Source organism: Rhopalosiphum padi, chromosome 1 (assembly GCF_020882245.1).
Source record: "Rhopalosiphum padi isolate XX-2018 chromosome 1, ASM2088224v1, whole genome shotgun sequence".
In the NCBI taxonomy this organism is placed as follows: Eukaryota; Metazoa; Arthropoda; class Insecta; order Hemiptera; family Aphididae; genus Rhopalosiphum; species Rhopalosiphum padi.
Genome location: NC_083597.1, coordinates 60,811,494 through 60,828,691, shown reverse-complemented (window position 1 = coordinate 60,828,691; position 17,198 = coordinate 60,811,494). Strand labels below are relative to the sequence as shown.

Here is a 17,198-nt window from a genome sequence, read left to right as displayed (position 1 = left end):
CAGTGGCGTCATTTCAATTTTTGTTTGACTAGGGCAATTTGCCGACTCAAAATTTTTTCCACATAGATTCACATAGGATAGTGCCATAGTCAGTGATGGGGGGGGGGGGGGTAAATTTTTAGGTATATAAACGTCACACACAGGATTTTTAAGTATTGAATATAAACAATTTTTTCAAATATTTATTAGAATTAGAAAGTCAAATAGAATAATTGAGTTATGTGTAAATAAATAATAAATAGGTAATAGGTAGGTACCTTTTAATACTGATTTATAAGTAATTAGTAGTATCAATGGTAGTATTTACAGTCACATAATAATATAATATAAATAGGTACTAAACATCTTGATTAATAATATAATATACATTTTTTTAAATATAACAAAACAATTAACAATAAATCTTTTTTTATAAAATATCAATATTCAATATTATGATTTATGACAATGGTCTTAGTAGTTAAAAATAAAACTTCTTATAATTTTTAAATATGATGACTTAAGGTCGATGTAAATGTTAAACTAGGGCAAATGCACCAGTTGCACCCCCCTCCCCCAATGATGCCACTGAATAGATCATATATCTACCTATAATTAATAGGGTTAGTTTAGACTATCCATAGATATTTATTATTTTCACTGTTTAGAGAATACTAAAACACAATAAATTATTGCGTTCAAACAAGCAAATATTTTTTTATCGAATCATTTACATAGACATTAGACATATAGTGACGAGTCACTGACGACGCTATTTAACTTTTTTTCACAGAGTTGTTTCAAATACCTTCTCGACTTCTCGAGTGTTACCACGTCATCCGATTTTCAAAATTTTGATTTTAAAGGGGTTAAATCGGTTAAAATAAATTTTTATGTGTAGTTTGTACATCTATATTCGTATAATAATAACAATAGCAGTCGGCCGATAACGGGAGTACGGTACGGCTCGGCGATCCGAGGGCTCCCAGCTACCTATGTAACCTGACCTTTTTTTTTGTGTATGTATTTTATCGGCGTTTAGATATGATTTGTTCCGAGGCATAAAACACCGACTAGCTCAATTATATAAATTATAAAATAATTTTTTTTCTTTAAAACACAACAATGTGTGTTGATTTAAGAATTTCATTTTGAGAAAGCAAAAACTACACACGGACAAAGCCGGGTAATTCAGCTAGTATATTATAATTAGAGCGCGGATTTCTATGCAATTGCATATTTTTTTCCTTTTAATATTTTTAGATTTTTGTCAGTTATCTTCACGAATCATCATAATTTTAAGCTAATGGTGAAGTTTTTTTTTGCATATTTCTGCATATTTAAATGTTATTGCATATTTTTGCATATTTTGGCGAAATTCAAAATTTATTGCATATTGAAGCGAAAATTTAAAAAAATGTATAAAATATTATTTTGTCAAGTAGAAAAATTAAAAGTAAATTTCGAAAACATTCAGCTCGAAGATCTTTATCAAGACCCGACAATACTAAGTTGCTTCAAATATGTCCCAATAACTTCGGTTGACGTCAAACGTTCGTTCTCAGTCTTTAAAAATACGTAAACCGATGTACGACACAACTTCACAAAAGAAAAACTTGAAATGCATATGATTATTCATTTTAAAAATAAATTAAGTTCAGAAAATTCCCTAAATTTTTTTTTATTAATTATTATAAGTTTTATTGTAAAATTTAAATAAATAAAAAATTCTTACATATTTCCATAATTTTGACTGCATATTTTTTTACATATTTTCATAATTTAGACTGCATATTGTTTGCATATTTTCATGATTTTTACTGCATATTATATGGCATATTTCGATAGTTTTAAGTGCATAAAAATCCGCGCTCTAATTATAATTAATCAAGTATCAGTATGTATTTGTTTATGTTTGACATGCTTGACTAATCTAATTAGTAATTATAAGCCGAACAGCCAATCAAGATTACAAAATTCATAAAAAATTAAATAATATATTAATCAAAAGCTATAATGTATAAAAAGAACTATTATTGTAATAGTTAAAAAAAAATAACATATAGGTAAGAAATTATAACAATATTATATATGGGTTTCAGTATGATCTAGCTCTAAAGCAGGATTTGTTGCTGACCACGTCTTTTTTTCTTTGATTTTATCACTTCTTTCAATTTTCATTACAAATGTTTTAGTTTTATCGGCAAAATGATTTTGTATGTCTTCTAAAGGAACACCTTCTGTTTCTGGCATCATGTTGTACAACACTAGGCATCCAATTAAACTTACTATGGCGTATAACAGAAATGTTCCCGATAAATTAATACAATCAAGTACCATGAAATATGACTTATTTGCAATAAAAGAAAATATGTAGGAACTAGAACCGCTGGCACCACTAGCTTGCCCACGAATATTCGGTGGATATACCTTAAACAATTTCAGTTCAGTTAATTAAGTATTATCATTATATTTTATCTTTTCACATCTTAAATATTTATAAAAACTTATTATAATAATTGAGTTTAATTACCTCTCCAATTAACATCCATGGTAGAAGTCTAATAGAAACATGTGACATAAAAGCAGCTATATTCAAAAACACTAACGGTATCCAAGTAACGTTAAGAATTATTTCCGCGTTGTATTGTTTTATGAATACGTATGCTGACACAACGAAAAAACACAAAGATGATCCCAGCGTGGAAACTATTGCTAAAGGACGTTTACCAGTCCAGTGAATTAATAATAGGCCTAGAATGCCTCCCATCAATTGTAAAATTCCAAGAACTAATGTTGATGTATAACCATTAATCGGTGACCCCAACGTTTCAAAAATTTGAACCTGTTTTTTACACAATTCATTGTTAAGAATAAATTCTATAAATATATTATATATTTTAATAAATAATAGATTATTTATTGATTATGTATTATTGTAACTTACAGCATAAACTTGCAATGTGCTCGTCCCACCAAAACTTGCAAAAAAGAAACTAGCTGTTATGATGAAGTAAGGTAGTAAAAATGTTCGTCTCAAATAAAATGAATAAAATTTTTTGTTTTTCTTCATTCTGACTTTCTCTTCGTTTAAGGCTATTGATTTTCTTAACATCGACAGTTCATATTGTACTGCATCTGGTTGAACCCAACCACGTAGCCAACATAGAGACTTTTCGGCTTCAGCAATACGACCTTTGGCTAAATAAAATAAATACAGTATACGTTATTAAATGATAAACATTTATTTTTTTAATATTTATAGTTATGTATATACATTAGTGAAATTTAAATCAAAGTAAATTAAAAATAATAAAGGTTGGTAAATGACTAAAATAATTTTTTATTTTATAAAAATGTATTTAATTTATTGTAACTTACTTATAAGCCAATGTGGACTTTCTGGTATAAATAATAATGAAATAAATGCTACTATGGGTATTATAGTATTGAAAAGTACAATTGTTCTCCAGTGTAAAAAGTTTCCTAAGATAAATTGGGATATGGATCCAAGTATGACTGTAGTCGATGACAGAGCAGCAAGTACACCTCGGATATGAGGTTCAGTAATTTCCGCGACGTAGGTTAACACCTGAAAATTAATTAGTGATATTATAGTCATTATTCTATAGAGTCTTCACGCTATTCTGAATAATTGTGTACTGACTGGAGCTTCTAGTAAACCACCACAAAGGCCACATAGAGCTAAAGCTAAATAGAGCTGAGTTACTGTTGAAGCATAATGAAATAACAACCAAGCTAGAATGAATGGTAATGTAAGTGCAATCATGCTAGGTTTGCGTCCAAAAGGTTGAGTAATAGTTCCAGATATCATACATCCAAGTGGAACACATATTAAATTGATGCTACCTAGAAACATATTTAAAAAAAATTGTATTGAGATGCATATATTTCAAGAGCTTAAACGTACTAATACAAGTAATATAGGTCTCTATACTAACTGAACCACGATATTTGTTCTTTGTTCAATTGGAGCCAATCATCATGTCGTGGACTAGTGATATTAGATACTGGATTAGAATATAATGCTGGAATAGCTATTGTTGGTAGTCCTAATGTCATTCCATATGTTAAAAGTAAACAGTTCTTAGCTGATACAGCTAATATCTAAAAATAAATACTAATTTTGTAGGTAATTAAACATTATTGTACTATTAGATTTCAATTTGCTTATGGTTATGATGAGACTTATTCAAAAAAAGGTCTTATAGTGCTAACAGAAATATTTGTAAGCAAATGTAAATGATACCTACTTAAATTAAAAATTTAATAGTCGATAAAAAAGTATAAAGCCAACATTTATAAATTTTCCTATAGGATCGTAGCAATAGTGTTGACATAACACAAGTAATTATTTTTCATTGCCTATTTTTTGATTTGCTTTATAACAGTACCTATATTAGGTATAGGTTTTGCTCAATCATTTCTTAAAAATATAACAAATTTCTATACTATTATAAAATTCAAGGGGCAACTTGGGCTATACCCTATACACAATACAAATAAACAGGCTAAAAGTTAGACAAAACTCTGAAATTTGGATTCAAATTTTAACTCTTTAAACTCTTTAAAAATCTTTGATAACTTTACTAAAGTATGATCAAAGTAATTTTTTACATCCCAAAATTTAATATTTAATGAAAAAGATAATAAAACATTTGGTGAATATTTTCAAGTGTCTATTTTTATTATTATTTTTAAATGAAATAAAATATAAAAATTGTTGAAGAAGAAATAATAGTTTATTACAGCTATTATAAACATTTGAACTCGAAATGCTCATAAAAAATGTATTTAGCTTTTAAGTAAACATTTTTTCCATGTGTAGGCTGAAAAACTTATAAAGAACCTTATATTAAGTTTTCAGAATTTTTATGAATTTTGTTAAAATTCTAACTATAAGCCCTTATAAAAAATATTGTGATTTTATAGACTTTCAATATTTTTTAATTGATTAATTAAGAATAATCGAAATCTATTGAAAAAATGTTCTCATATCTTTATAAATAACTTAAAAACAGTCGAAATATTTTAAAAATTTTATCGTAAATAGAAAATAATTATAAAAATATTTTTTGAAAATTATAAGTATATATAGTTATTCATTTTCAGATTACACCAAAAACCAAAATCATTTTTGTCAAATATTGGGAACTTTGGCCTGTAAAGTACCTACAAAATAGATTCAATTGTTTATCCAAAACCATTCTCTGAGTTGAAGATTGAAGCATTTTATTGACGACTTATTGTGTACATTTATAATGACAAATTTTTTTTTTTCTCTGTTAGCCGACCGTCGATCAGGCTAGAAATGTATAGAATTTGAATTATTGGTACTTTTATGTCAGTTTTTTTCGCTTTTATATTTGACATTATTTGACATTTTTAAAATATTAATAACGTACGTATTTATCAATTTAAAGTAAAATTACTATAGATGTTTTCGTACCTAGTTAAACGTTATCACCTTATCGGTAAATATTTCTGAAAAGTAAAAGAACATTATATAATAAAGCAAATTATACACATGTTATTGAGTATGTATATTAATGTATATGATAATAACAGATACTTAAAATTTAATAAAACAGTTTTTAATTTATTGTTTTAAATAGATAATAAATTGTATTTAGGTGTTCTAAGAATACATTTATTTGACTAATAAGTTATTTTTCGATATTAAAAATTATTTTAAGCTGAACTTTTACAATTTCAAGTTATTTATTAATTTTTTTTTTTTTTGTAGTATTATTGGTAACTTTTTAATGTCTTACTGTAGGTTTTCAGTGCATCATTTTCTTAACTCATTTAATTATCGTCTTTGGAAACACTAAAAATACTAAAAAATTAGATATATTGACCTATCATATTACTAAAAGTAAAATAAATAACTATTAGCTATAATGTTATATCAAACTAATATATCACAAAATATAGGTACTTATAGTGATCTAGATTATAGGTAGACTGGTAAACCATCCTCGCAGGATATTTTTTCGTATTTAATGATTTATCATTGAATTCAAATTAACAAATCGATTACAGTGACCTACCACATAAGAATGTACACCTATATCATATAGCAGTGGTTATCTACTTGTCCATTTTTTATTTTTGATTCGCTTAACTCTCAACTATACATTACTATTTAACTATTAGAATAGGTATTTATACTTATCTTCTTGTATTACATTCTACGATTTTTTGTTAAAAATGTTTAAAATATTATTTTTAGCGGTTTTTATTACGATGGTCACATACTAAATTCAAATATCTATATCAATTTACAATAATGTTCATTGTCGAGTTGCTCGAGTTACTCAAATAATTTATTCATTATTTTATACCTAGTATTTTACCTAGATTTTACTTTTTATTGTTTATTGTTTATTCTAAGAATTTAAGTGCCTACTACAATTTATTGATGGTTATTTAGTTTTTATATAATTTTATTGACATTATTTACTTATTTAGTTTTTTAAAAATATCCATGCTTATATTATTTATATATTGCTCCGTTTTAAATATGAAATAGGACTGTGGACAACTGGACATACAGATCATGCATAACAAATTAATTAATTAACAAATATTATTTTTGATTATATAAATAGAACGAATATTACCTCTAGTCTCCAGTATAACTTTGTATATTATCTACTATTTTATTATTAAAAAAAATAATTATTTATATATTATAATTTTTAGGTATGTACCGATAAGTTAACAGTTATTAAATTAATTTAAAGTAATGATAATGATATTACGTTGTTTATTTATATTCACTTTTATTATAAACAATTTAAAACAGTATATTATTATATACATTATACACCTATAATATTTATAGTTATTTTGTAAATATTACATTAAACAATAAATTACAATTCCCAAGGTCTTATATAGTAGAAATTCCGGAAAATGAATCTTCAATATCATGATTCTATTGTATTATTTAAATACAGGATGAGTCTACGACCTTCAACTTGCATCATATCTAATTATAATTTATCAAAATAATTTGAATTAAGTTTATTTTATTACTTATTACTTTCACGATTTTGCAGAATTTTTCCAACATTTGAAATTAAAACACTTATAAAAAATTATTATATTATTTATTTATCAACATTGAAAAAATTCTATAATTTTTAACGCTTTTATATTTTAAAAAAAATTTAAATATGTATAAAATATAAATTTATAATAATTTAAGTACCTAATATAGTAGAATATTTCAAGTTTCAACTAGATTAATATATTTTAAATTACAACAAAATACTCGTAACAAAATTATTTTTGAAGATAAATCGTTGTTGATATACGGATTCAATTGCTTCATAATTTGCATGTACCTACTTCAAATACTCATAAAAAATTGATATAGCTTTACGCAAAATTATATTTTTTTAATTTTGGTAAGGATGACTTATAAAAAACCTTAGACTTAACTTTCGGACTTTATGAATAAACAAAAAATTTTTATCGACATTTAAAATATATATATATATAAAAATTATCTAAGTATTATAATTATTTATTAATATTAATCCAGTCACTATATTTTGTATTATTTGTATTAGTATAATAACTATAATTAGTTTACACAGAAGTATATTTTTTTGAATGACAATTATAATATAATTATACACTCCTTTGAATTTTTTAACAATGATTAATCTGTAAAATGTAATATTAAATACTATATAAATATAATAATAGTATTCGTTTGAAAATCGAACCACTGACAGTATAGATAATAAACTCATACAAATAATAAACCAACCTGTGGTAAAGCATTTTTGAATGTTTTCTTCGATTTAGTTCTGAAGACATTAATGTCGTTATTATTATTGTTATTCTGATTTGTAGGTGCTTTAATTGGAGCAATACGGCAGTTAGCGGATTGAGTAGAACAATCGTCTGCCAAATCACTTATTAATACTGGCTCGGTTCTCTCTCTAAAAACAAATAAAAGATGTACCTAATTCATTATAACATATTAATAATATAATTAATACTAATATACTATACCATAAACCTACCATTAATAATAATAATAATACAAATTATTTTATTTAATCGTGTAACTTTTATTTATATTTATTAAAATATATAAATATTAAATAATATATGTTAAATATTTTATTAATTGATTATTGATAGATATTATAAAAGACTTTACACTCGCATGTGTTTCATTTGTCTTCCTAACGTAGTATATCATAGACAATTTGCGTTCAGCAGAACATATTTTATTATGTTAGCTTTAATATTGGAGTCAATTTACATTTACCTATTATCAAACTTAAAGGTAAGAATATTATCCAGGACATGTCATATGCTTTTGTGAATATTATTATCATTTTAAAGTGAGTTATGATGAACATTTTAAAGTTATAATATTTTACATAATATGTATAACTCTCTTTAAAATTATTATATCAATAAAAGCATATAAAATGTCCTGGATAATATTCTTACCTTTAAGTTTGATAATAGGTAAATTGACTCAAATATTAAAGGCTAAAGCTAACAACATGAAATGTGTTCTGCTGAACGCAAATTTTCTATGATATACGTAAATAATACAGAGACAACATATATATGTATATAATGTCCTCTATAATATAGGTGCCATTTTCATATTTTTACAGACTCAGAAAGAAATTTAGTCCTATACTTTCTCTTGAGTAATCACTATAAAGTATAGGTACTATAAGCACATATTATACTTTCAATCACAAATAGAAATGCTAATCATAAGTACCTATTATGTTAGATTATTTTTTTCTCAATTTATTTTACCTCATACCTTTTAGAACATTTACTGAAAGACTTCGAACATTCATCTTAAATTTAAGGCTTTAAAACTATTACATGAAATACCTATATATGTTGCAGGATGTGTGACGTGTGTAAAATTAAAAGCCATGGTTTTTACAATATTATTATAGATGTATCATGTATATAATTATATTTGTTTAAACTACTTCTGATAATATATAATAATAATTATAATAATAAAATTGGTGTATAACAGTAAAAAAATTTCTTAAAACTTCGAAAAATGATCTAAAAAGTGTACTTAAAAAATAATAGATACATAGGTTTGTATGTTGTTGTAACATATTTTAAGTAAGAAATGTATCATATATGATATTTTTAAAAAGATACAAAAGTTTTCAGCATCTGGGCTTTATAGTTTCTAGTAACGATATTTAGCTAACTTTTAAAATGTACGATTAATAACTTTAAAAGCTATTACTCTGAAGTATTAAAATTATAACTAGTTAAATATTTATATTATTATTGTAGGTATTACATTTTATAAATATAGTACATATTAATATAATATACATATTATAAAATGCATAACTCATATTCATCGCTTTATTTAACTCACAATTATTTTTCTGGTGTACAGTATAGCACTATAGCCTAATCATTTAAGTCCTCAATGATCTATGATAAATTACTAATTGAATTATTGAATAGCTTATTAGAAAAACATTATTTATTAATTATTTGGTAAATTAGGTGTAAACCTAAAAATTAATATAAAAACTGTAATTGCGATTAATATTCATAATTATTCTAAAAAGTGTCTACCTATTATACGTATACTTACTACTTATCTACTATCCTCATTATTATATTTATAGCTATCTTGGCGTCTCGCCATCGTTCATGTTAAGTTAAATCATTTTTTAAATCATTAACAATAAGACGCAATGATTGAAATGGTACTTATATTACTTTAGAAATTTCATTTTGTTCGTGGAAAATGATTATCATGCAGATTATGTTCTTGTACGAGAGGTGTTAAGGTCAATGTAGGGCGAGTCTAAAATTGTGCACGTCATACCAATACGTACAACGGCAACGCCTGTCATTTGTTGTACTTCGATGGGATCAAATTAAAAATGATTCTATTAGAAAGCTAAGACAAACCTGTTGTGTGAGAAATAGACTTATAACAACCCGTAATTTTAAGTTTTAAATCATAATGTATAATTAAAGTATCCCATTCCCGTTTCAAACTCGTTAGGTTGCACATAGTATCAAGTGTGCATTTGTATCAATAATAACTTTAAAAATTTAGAAATATAATGCATAAATTATATTACAATATTATATCATTATCAACTGAATAATTAATCTATAGTGTGATTTACCCATACTAGATACTCTTAACATTTTTGATTCATAATAATTACACGCTTAGAATGCTAACTCGGAACGAATCTTAAACAATCTTAATTATATAGTACCTATGTATATTGTATATAATATATTACAACTGCCAGAGAAACTGTTTAGTCAACACAGTTAAAGTTGACATGCAAATAACTATTTTCTATTTAATTATGCAAAGTATAGTCATATAGACTTCATAGAAATAAGAAAATGAAAGTTACAATCACAAATAGTATAGGTTATGAATAAAATATGTTAATGTTTCGGTGTTTAACTATTATTGTAAATATTTTACTATAGGTACAAGGTACAATATAAAAAATTATACGAACTGTAAAAAAAAAATGTATTAAATCGCTATGAATACTTGTTAAGTTGAAACCTTTTTTTATGAAAACTAACATTTAAAAATAGGAATTATTTGTAAATTATCTGATAATTGCATTTACCTAACCGCGGAAGGCAGAAAATTGACCAGTCAAAATATCACAATTAGTTTATGTAATTAATTAGTTATAAAGATTTGACAAAAAAAAATTATTTTGTCTGGGCTTCATTTATTTATTATTTTAATTTTCCGAACTCCAATAGAAATTACTTGCCAACCCCTGCTTTAAATCATTAAAGGACTAACGTTGACGATAAAAAAATATTATTTTTTATGGAAAATCAAAAATACTGGGCACACAATTTTGGTGTATTTGTTGATATAGGAAATCATAATAAAAATAACAACAAGAGACTATTGAAATATTAGTGAAAATAAGATTGTATTGACCCAATAATTAATCACAGATAACAATAATGGCACAAATATTGTAGGGGGAGAACTTCAATTCATGATATAGATATAATATGGTTACCAATAGGATAAAGACAGTATTGACTAGGTATTAATTATGATAGTATATCTATCTGTATTATTTAATAAGAAAGCTTATATGTTTATTAAGATTTTGGAGACCTTTCAAAGCTTCCGAAATTGTAAACATAAAGTATGTATAAAAAAAAGGTCATGGGGGATTCATATTACGCTCATGTAAGTCCCCCGCTCTATTTGAGCAATTAGATAACAAATTCGTGTTGGTATATTAATTTATAAATATTACATATTATTACGATATGCAATCAGTATTTTTATAAACATCGTTATTTATTTTAATACATATTCAGAATAATGTCTTGATTGATAATAAATTGTACGTTTGTTCAACAGTATGATTCCGAAGTCCAATAGGTATAATTAATACTAATAGTTATATTTATAGCATCTATTATCTATATCGTTCGAAGAAACATGGTCCTCTAAGAGTCAAGACAAAAAATCGATAGTGATTAGTGATGATCACTAATTATGACAATTAGGTAACAATAATCAATAGATAAAGTAAATATAACCGGATATTCAAAAACGTATATTCAATAGCAACTATATGCATACATATACATGATCCATTAAGTCACCGAATATGATGTCACGACCTAAGTTAGGACCTAAGTATATTGAAAGGTATATCTAATGAAAAAATACAATAAATTATAAATTATACAATAATACTGACAGTATAAATACAAAAATTAATATTGGATATAATTGTGGTGTTTACTAAAAATCTGTGTTCAATTCTATGTTTAAATTTAAAATGCTATCTAAATGTGATAATATCTGGATAAATTATGATAAACTGAGTCGCGTATTGGAATTAAAAATGTAATTATAAATAACGTTCGCACTCTTCAAATGAAATTTAATGAGTTCCGCGATTTAATTGAATATTGTATATTATAAAAAGGAAATTCAAGTAAATCATAATAAATTATTAATTTCAGGATAATTATTATTTTTAACACTTTATTAACTTATATGTGAGATAGCTATCTCAGTATTGTACAAAATTAAAACACAATATTACCAAGTGGCAAGTGACATAAAAAATTTATTAATTTAATGGCTCACTAAAATGTAATGAACCAATCATAAACCAAGTTTAAGGGATCATTAGCTCACCGCTGATTTATTTAATGTGAAGACGTCAAGTGATCGTTTTTGTAACTCAGCGTTGTGACTAGTATCTCGAAATTGAATTACGAGTTGACCTGTCCAAAATTTTTAGAAACATAAATAATGGGCTATGTACGAAAAATAGGCCTCGAGTTTCTGATTAGGTGTTTAAAAAAATTATAATACCGTTTTATTGGTTAAAATAGTTTTTCTTTAGAATGTTTATTCAAATTTATATACATATAATTAAAATAAAATACTGACAGATGCATGGGTAGGTGATAGGTATTATATATTTGTATTTTTTGTTATCATCTTAATTTTTTAGCATGGTGTATCGCTAAGTTTGAATTATTTGTATACGTCAATGTAATACAAACGTACCTATAATAGAACGAATAATAATTTAGTATTTTATATTCACACTATTTCTATAACTATATACATATTTTTTTTAAAATCTGTTATACTCATCAATATATTTACGTTTATAATAGATATTAATAAAACGTGTCAATTTTTTTTTTAATTTTAAATTTTTAAATGATTAATTTCGACAATTGAAATGTTAAATATTTTATACTTAGATAATTATAACTTATAACAATAATTTGAAAAATATAAATATAAAAAAATAAAATTATATTAAATTTTATGCTTAGTCACTTAGTTTATATTACCTAGTTGAAATGTTGAATAATATTAAAATACAAGAAATACAGGTTTCCCAATTATTTTTATTTTCAATTTTTCAACAACATTTTAACATTACTTATAAGTGGATGTAAATTGTCACTTTTCACTTTTCAGGTATTGGAACCATTCCAGATACAGCCATATATTCATAGATATTATGCAATATTGACTATTGTTTACAACTAATACAAAAATTGTTTACGACTACATAGATATTCATTTGAAAAATTCGCAATAACAACTTATAAAATTTTAAAAAATAAACGAAAATAAAGAGTCTTAATCAGAACATAATTTTATCTAAACTTAATATCTAATTTTCATTTTAAATTTACATGCACCTGAAATCAGATATATTGTGTCTTTAACTTACATTTATAAGAAAATTTATTTAAAGTTAAATAAATTAATTATTCTGTTTATTACAGTGTTTTATTAAGTCTATCATGTATACTAATCAAATTTACTAAAATCATAATAATGATATTAAACCTAATCTGTCCTAGTCTACTATGGGTAATGCCAAAACATATTCATACAATAATTAAATTATCATTAGGTACACTATTTTAAACATATATATTGTATCAAATATTTTTTGTTATATATATATACAAGATTTTTGTTACATTCTTTCTTAATAGTTAAAATATTAAATTAAAATTGTCAAAGTTATAGGACAGATTAAATGGAATATTATAATTAATGACATTTCATTTATTTTGTGCTTTTAACATTAATTTGGAAAATATATACTATAATAAGTCATAAGTAATATTAAAATACCTACCTAAAAATTTTTTTTTAATTTTTTGCTCTTCACAATACTTCAATACTTAAACTTTAGATCCCCGAAGTAATAGACCCATATTTTAAATATCAGGTTATGTTACTCAATTATTAATCAAAGCTATAAATACTTAATTGATATACCTATAATTAACTAAATGTGTTCGAAATTAAATTTTTATACATCGAAACTCTTAGAAGTATGGAATTAAAAACGTATTTCATAATTTAAAAAGTAAAAAATAATAATGATAAAATAGTAAAAATAATATTTTTATAAATATTAAACAATAATAATTTTTAAGATAATGAGTTCATTTTAATTTTTAGTTTATTATTTTCTTTATTTTTAAAATAGTCATTCTATATACGTTATAACTTATAGTGCATAATTAATAACATTTAAATAAAAAATAATACCTTAGTAAAAATACGTTTGAATTGTTAGACGTTAGTTTACAGAACATAAAATTCATATTAAATTACAGGTGAAGTTGTGATATTATATTCATTATTTTGATTGATTACACAGAGATATAGTTAACAATATACAGAGATACATAACTCTATTAATACACGTATAAGCAAATTAGATAAAGACAATATTTAATATTATGTAATTTAACTAATACTATATTCTTAATTAAAAATAATATATTATTTGTATGTATTCATAAAAGTATTTACGATTTTATATAAGTTTTAAGTTTATAACATATACATGAAATATTTAATAATTCTAATAATAATATGTATATTAAATAAATATGTTGCATTTGAACTTGATAATATATATATATATAGATAGATAGATATTTTATGTGTATACAATTAGCCACTATACTTAAGATTTTTAAATATATTATAAATACATTTTACCTTTTGTTATAAATACATTATATATACTGTACTTAAGAATTTGAAAAATATATTATATAGGTACCTAGTATCCTGGTTCATGATTCTCAAGTTCGTCCCATTAAAGTTAAAAATAAAAAAATTAATACTAAAAAAATATCAGAAACATTTACACAACTGCACTGAAAATGTTGACGGCGTATACTGACCATATGCAATACCAACCTGGTACTTCTAGATTATTTAGTATAGCCTACCTACTACCTAGTACACCTACCAACTACGGCTTTCTATTATCAGTCTCTGTTTAGTTTAAAAAAAACTTGAATAACTGTAAAACAATATTGGCAAGACTCGTAGGCAACATAATACTACAGAGTATGTGCCTTCAACTAATGTTAACGTTAACTAGTTGTACTGTGCAATGTACATATTCTTAAGTTAAAAACAATGGCATAATCTGATGATGTACCTAATCATAAAGGTAAACATTATAATATTAATATTAATTAATAAATAAACTATTATTTACAATTTTCGTTAGTCAAAATGAATGAATAAAAATTATTAAATAAATTCAAATTATAAACCAGAATACAGTAATAAAATTTATAATGAAACATTTTAATGAAAAATTATGTAAAATAATAAGTTAGGTACTAGTTTAAATATTATACAGTAACAGACAGGGATAATAATTTGTGTTATCAGGAACAAAATTCTAGTATGAAAACAAAAAAAGCCCTGAGTAAAAAATTCACAACAATTTACCGATTACTTACTCACATTCTATTTATAAAATTGTTTTAAATTATTACTATCATATTAATTAATAAACAGTTATGTTAACCTATCGTACACATTTACTGTTAACGGATCTTTGATTGGGTTATCGGTAAATTCATAGGTTTGTACATTTTTTAAGATTTTTACTTGATAAAAAAATTTATATGCGGCTATACAATTTAATATATTTTGTAGTAAACATTAAATCGAGTAGGTATCCACTTAAATAATTCAAAAATATTATTAATATTTAAAATAAAAAGGATTAATCAAAAGGAAATTCAGAAGATAATTTAAAATGATTACTTTACACTTTTACAGTATAGCAGTATTGGCTTTAGGCTTATATATTAGATTATAACTACCTATAATAATAATATGTATATTTTTATTTCAAGAATTTATTTAATGAATTAAAAATGTATTAATATTTACTGTCAAGTAACTTGTCAAATAACTATGTATAACATTAGATTCTGAATGATAAATTGATAAGTGTATTCATTTTACAATGATATCTATGAGTTTTTTGTGTCTATAAATATACGAAAAAAGTAGTTGAAAAAAGGCTTCGAATTTTAAGGATAAATTGTTAGATAAATAGGATCTTTGAAAGGTATAAATTAAAAATGCATAGTATTTTTAAAAATGATCAAGAAAAACAAACAAAATATTAAGGAGAAACAGGAATTGGTTATATTGTCAATGTAAATATTATTTTTTTGGTGTAACTTAAAAATAAATAACTGATATAAATACTTGATTTTCAGCATTTTAGAAACATAATAGGATTTTTAAAACATTTTCTTTTAGTTTTTATTTTATCTATTTTCGATAAAAACAAAAAATGTGCCATGATATCGCCAATAGAACGGTGTTAAGGGTTTATGGTATGTGTATCTCAAAATTAGCCTAATTATTTTGAAAAAGTGATTGTACATAGAAAATAACAATATACCTATGAATCAATGAAAAGTTTCAAAACCACGTGGTTAATATTTTTTGATTAAAAATTATAACTCAATAACTAAAATTGGTTTGATTAAAAATTGTCATTTATCAATTAAGTACCTATCCAATTTTGAAATAAAATAAAATTGCGCATTTATATTTTTGATATTATTGGAATGCTGTAATAAGAACCTTGTAAAAAGAGTTTTAAATTTAAGGATTAAAATCGACAATCAAAAATATTTTTAAAATAAATAATTTAAAAATGTTCGTGATGTAGACAATTTTTAAAAGCATATTATAAACAGTATAAAGAAAAATATTATATGCATATGTATTTTTGTTATTTTTAAATTGCTTTAAGTGTAGAAGTAAAGTAACTTTTTAGGATTCTTTTATTATATTAATGTGTTTTTTAACCTATAGTAAACATTTTATCGACTTATTTTTTACAAAAAAAAAAAAATTAAAAACCCCAAAAGTATATAGAAGAAAATGTTTTTATAAATATTTAGTAAAAATTGCAAGGCTATATATAATAGTATTAATTTTTTGATAAAAACTTTTGACCCCTCTCACTAAAGTACCATTAACTATATTTAATATTTTAATTTTAAACCAGAAATCAATATCCACCCTCAACTCTCAAGGTTAAAGATTGAAATATTTTCGCTGATCCTAATGGTCACGTCAAATACAAAAAAATGGCTTAGAATCTAAAATTTACGAAACTTAAATTAACTGAGTAAAATTTTAATAGATACATGAAACTCATTTTATGTACCTGTATTAGTGTAATACCGTATTTATTGTATGTAAAGGTACTTTTAATTTGTAACGAAAACTTATATCAGTATTCATTATTCAGTATAGTTACTATCCGTATGAGTGTTTAACTTTTGCCAGGTGCCTTAGT

At 24.0% G+C, this 17,198-nt stretch overlaps 1 protein-coding gene across 1 annotated transcript; it reads right to left on the bottom strand.

Annotated features, from left to right (window-relative positions):
- Positions 1–1,956: 1,956 nt before the first annotated feature.
- LOC132917057 (facilitated trehalose transporter Tret1-like) lies at positions 1,957–14,789 on the bottom strand. The gene is made up of 8 exons (XM_060977578.1): positions 14,631–14,789; positions 7,787–7,961; positions 3,942–4,107; positions 3,647–3,849; positions 3,361–3,571; positions 2,927–3,180; positions 2,513–2,824; positions 1,957–2,409 (listed from the first exon to the last, which is right to left on the bottom strand). Exons 1-8 carry the CDS (start codon positions 14,645–14,647, stop codon positions 2,065–2,067), a joined length of 1,683 nt encoding a protein of 560 aa, XP_060833561.1. The 5' UTR covers positions 14,648–14,789; the 3' UTR covers positions 1,957–2,064.
- Positions 14,790–17,198: the final 2,409 nt, after the last annotated feature.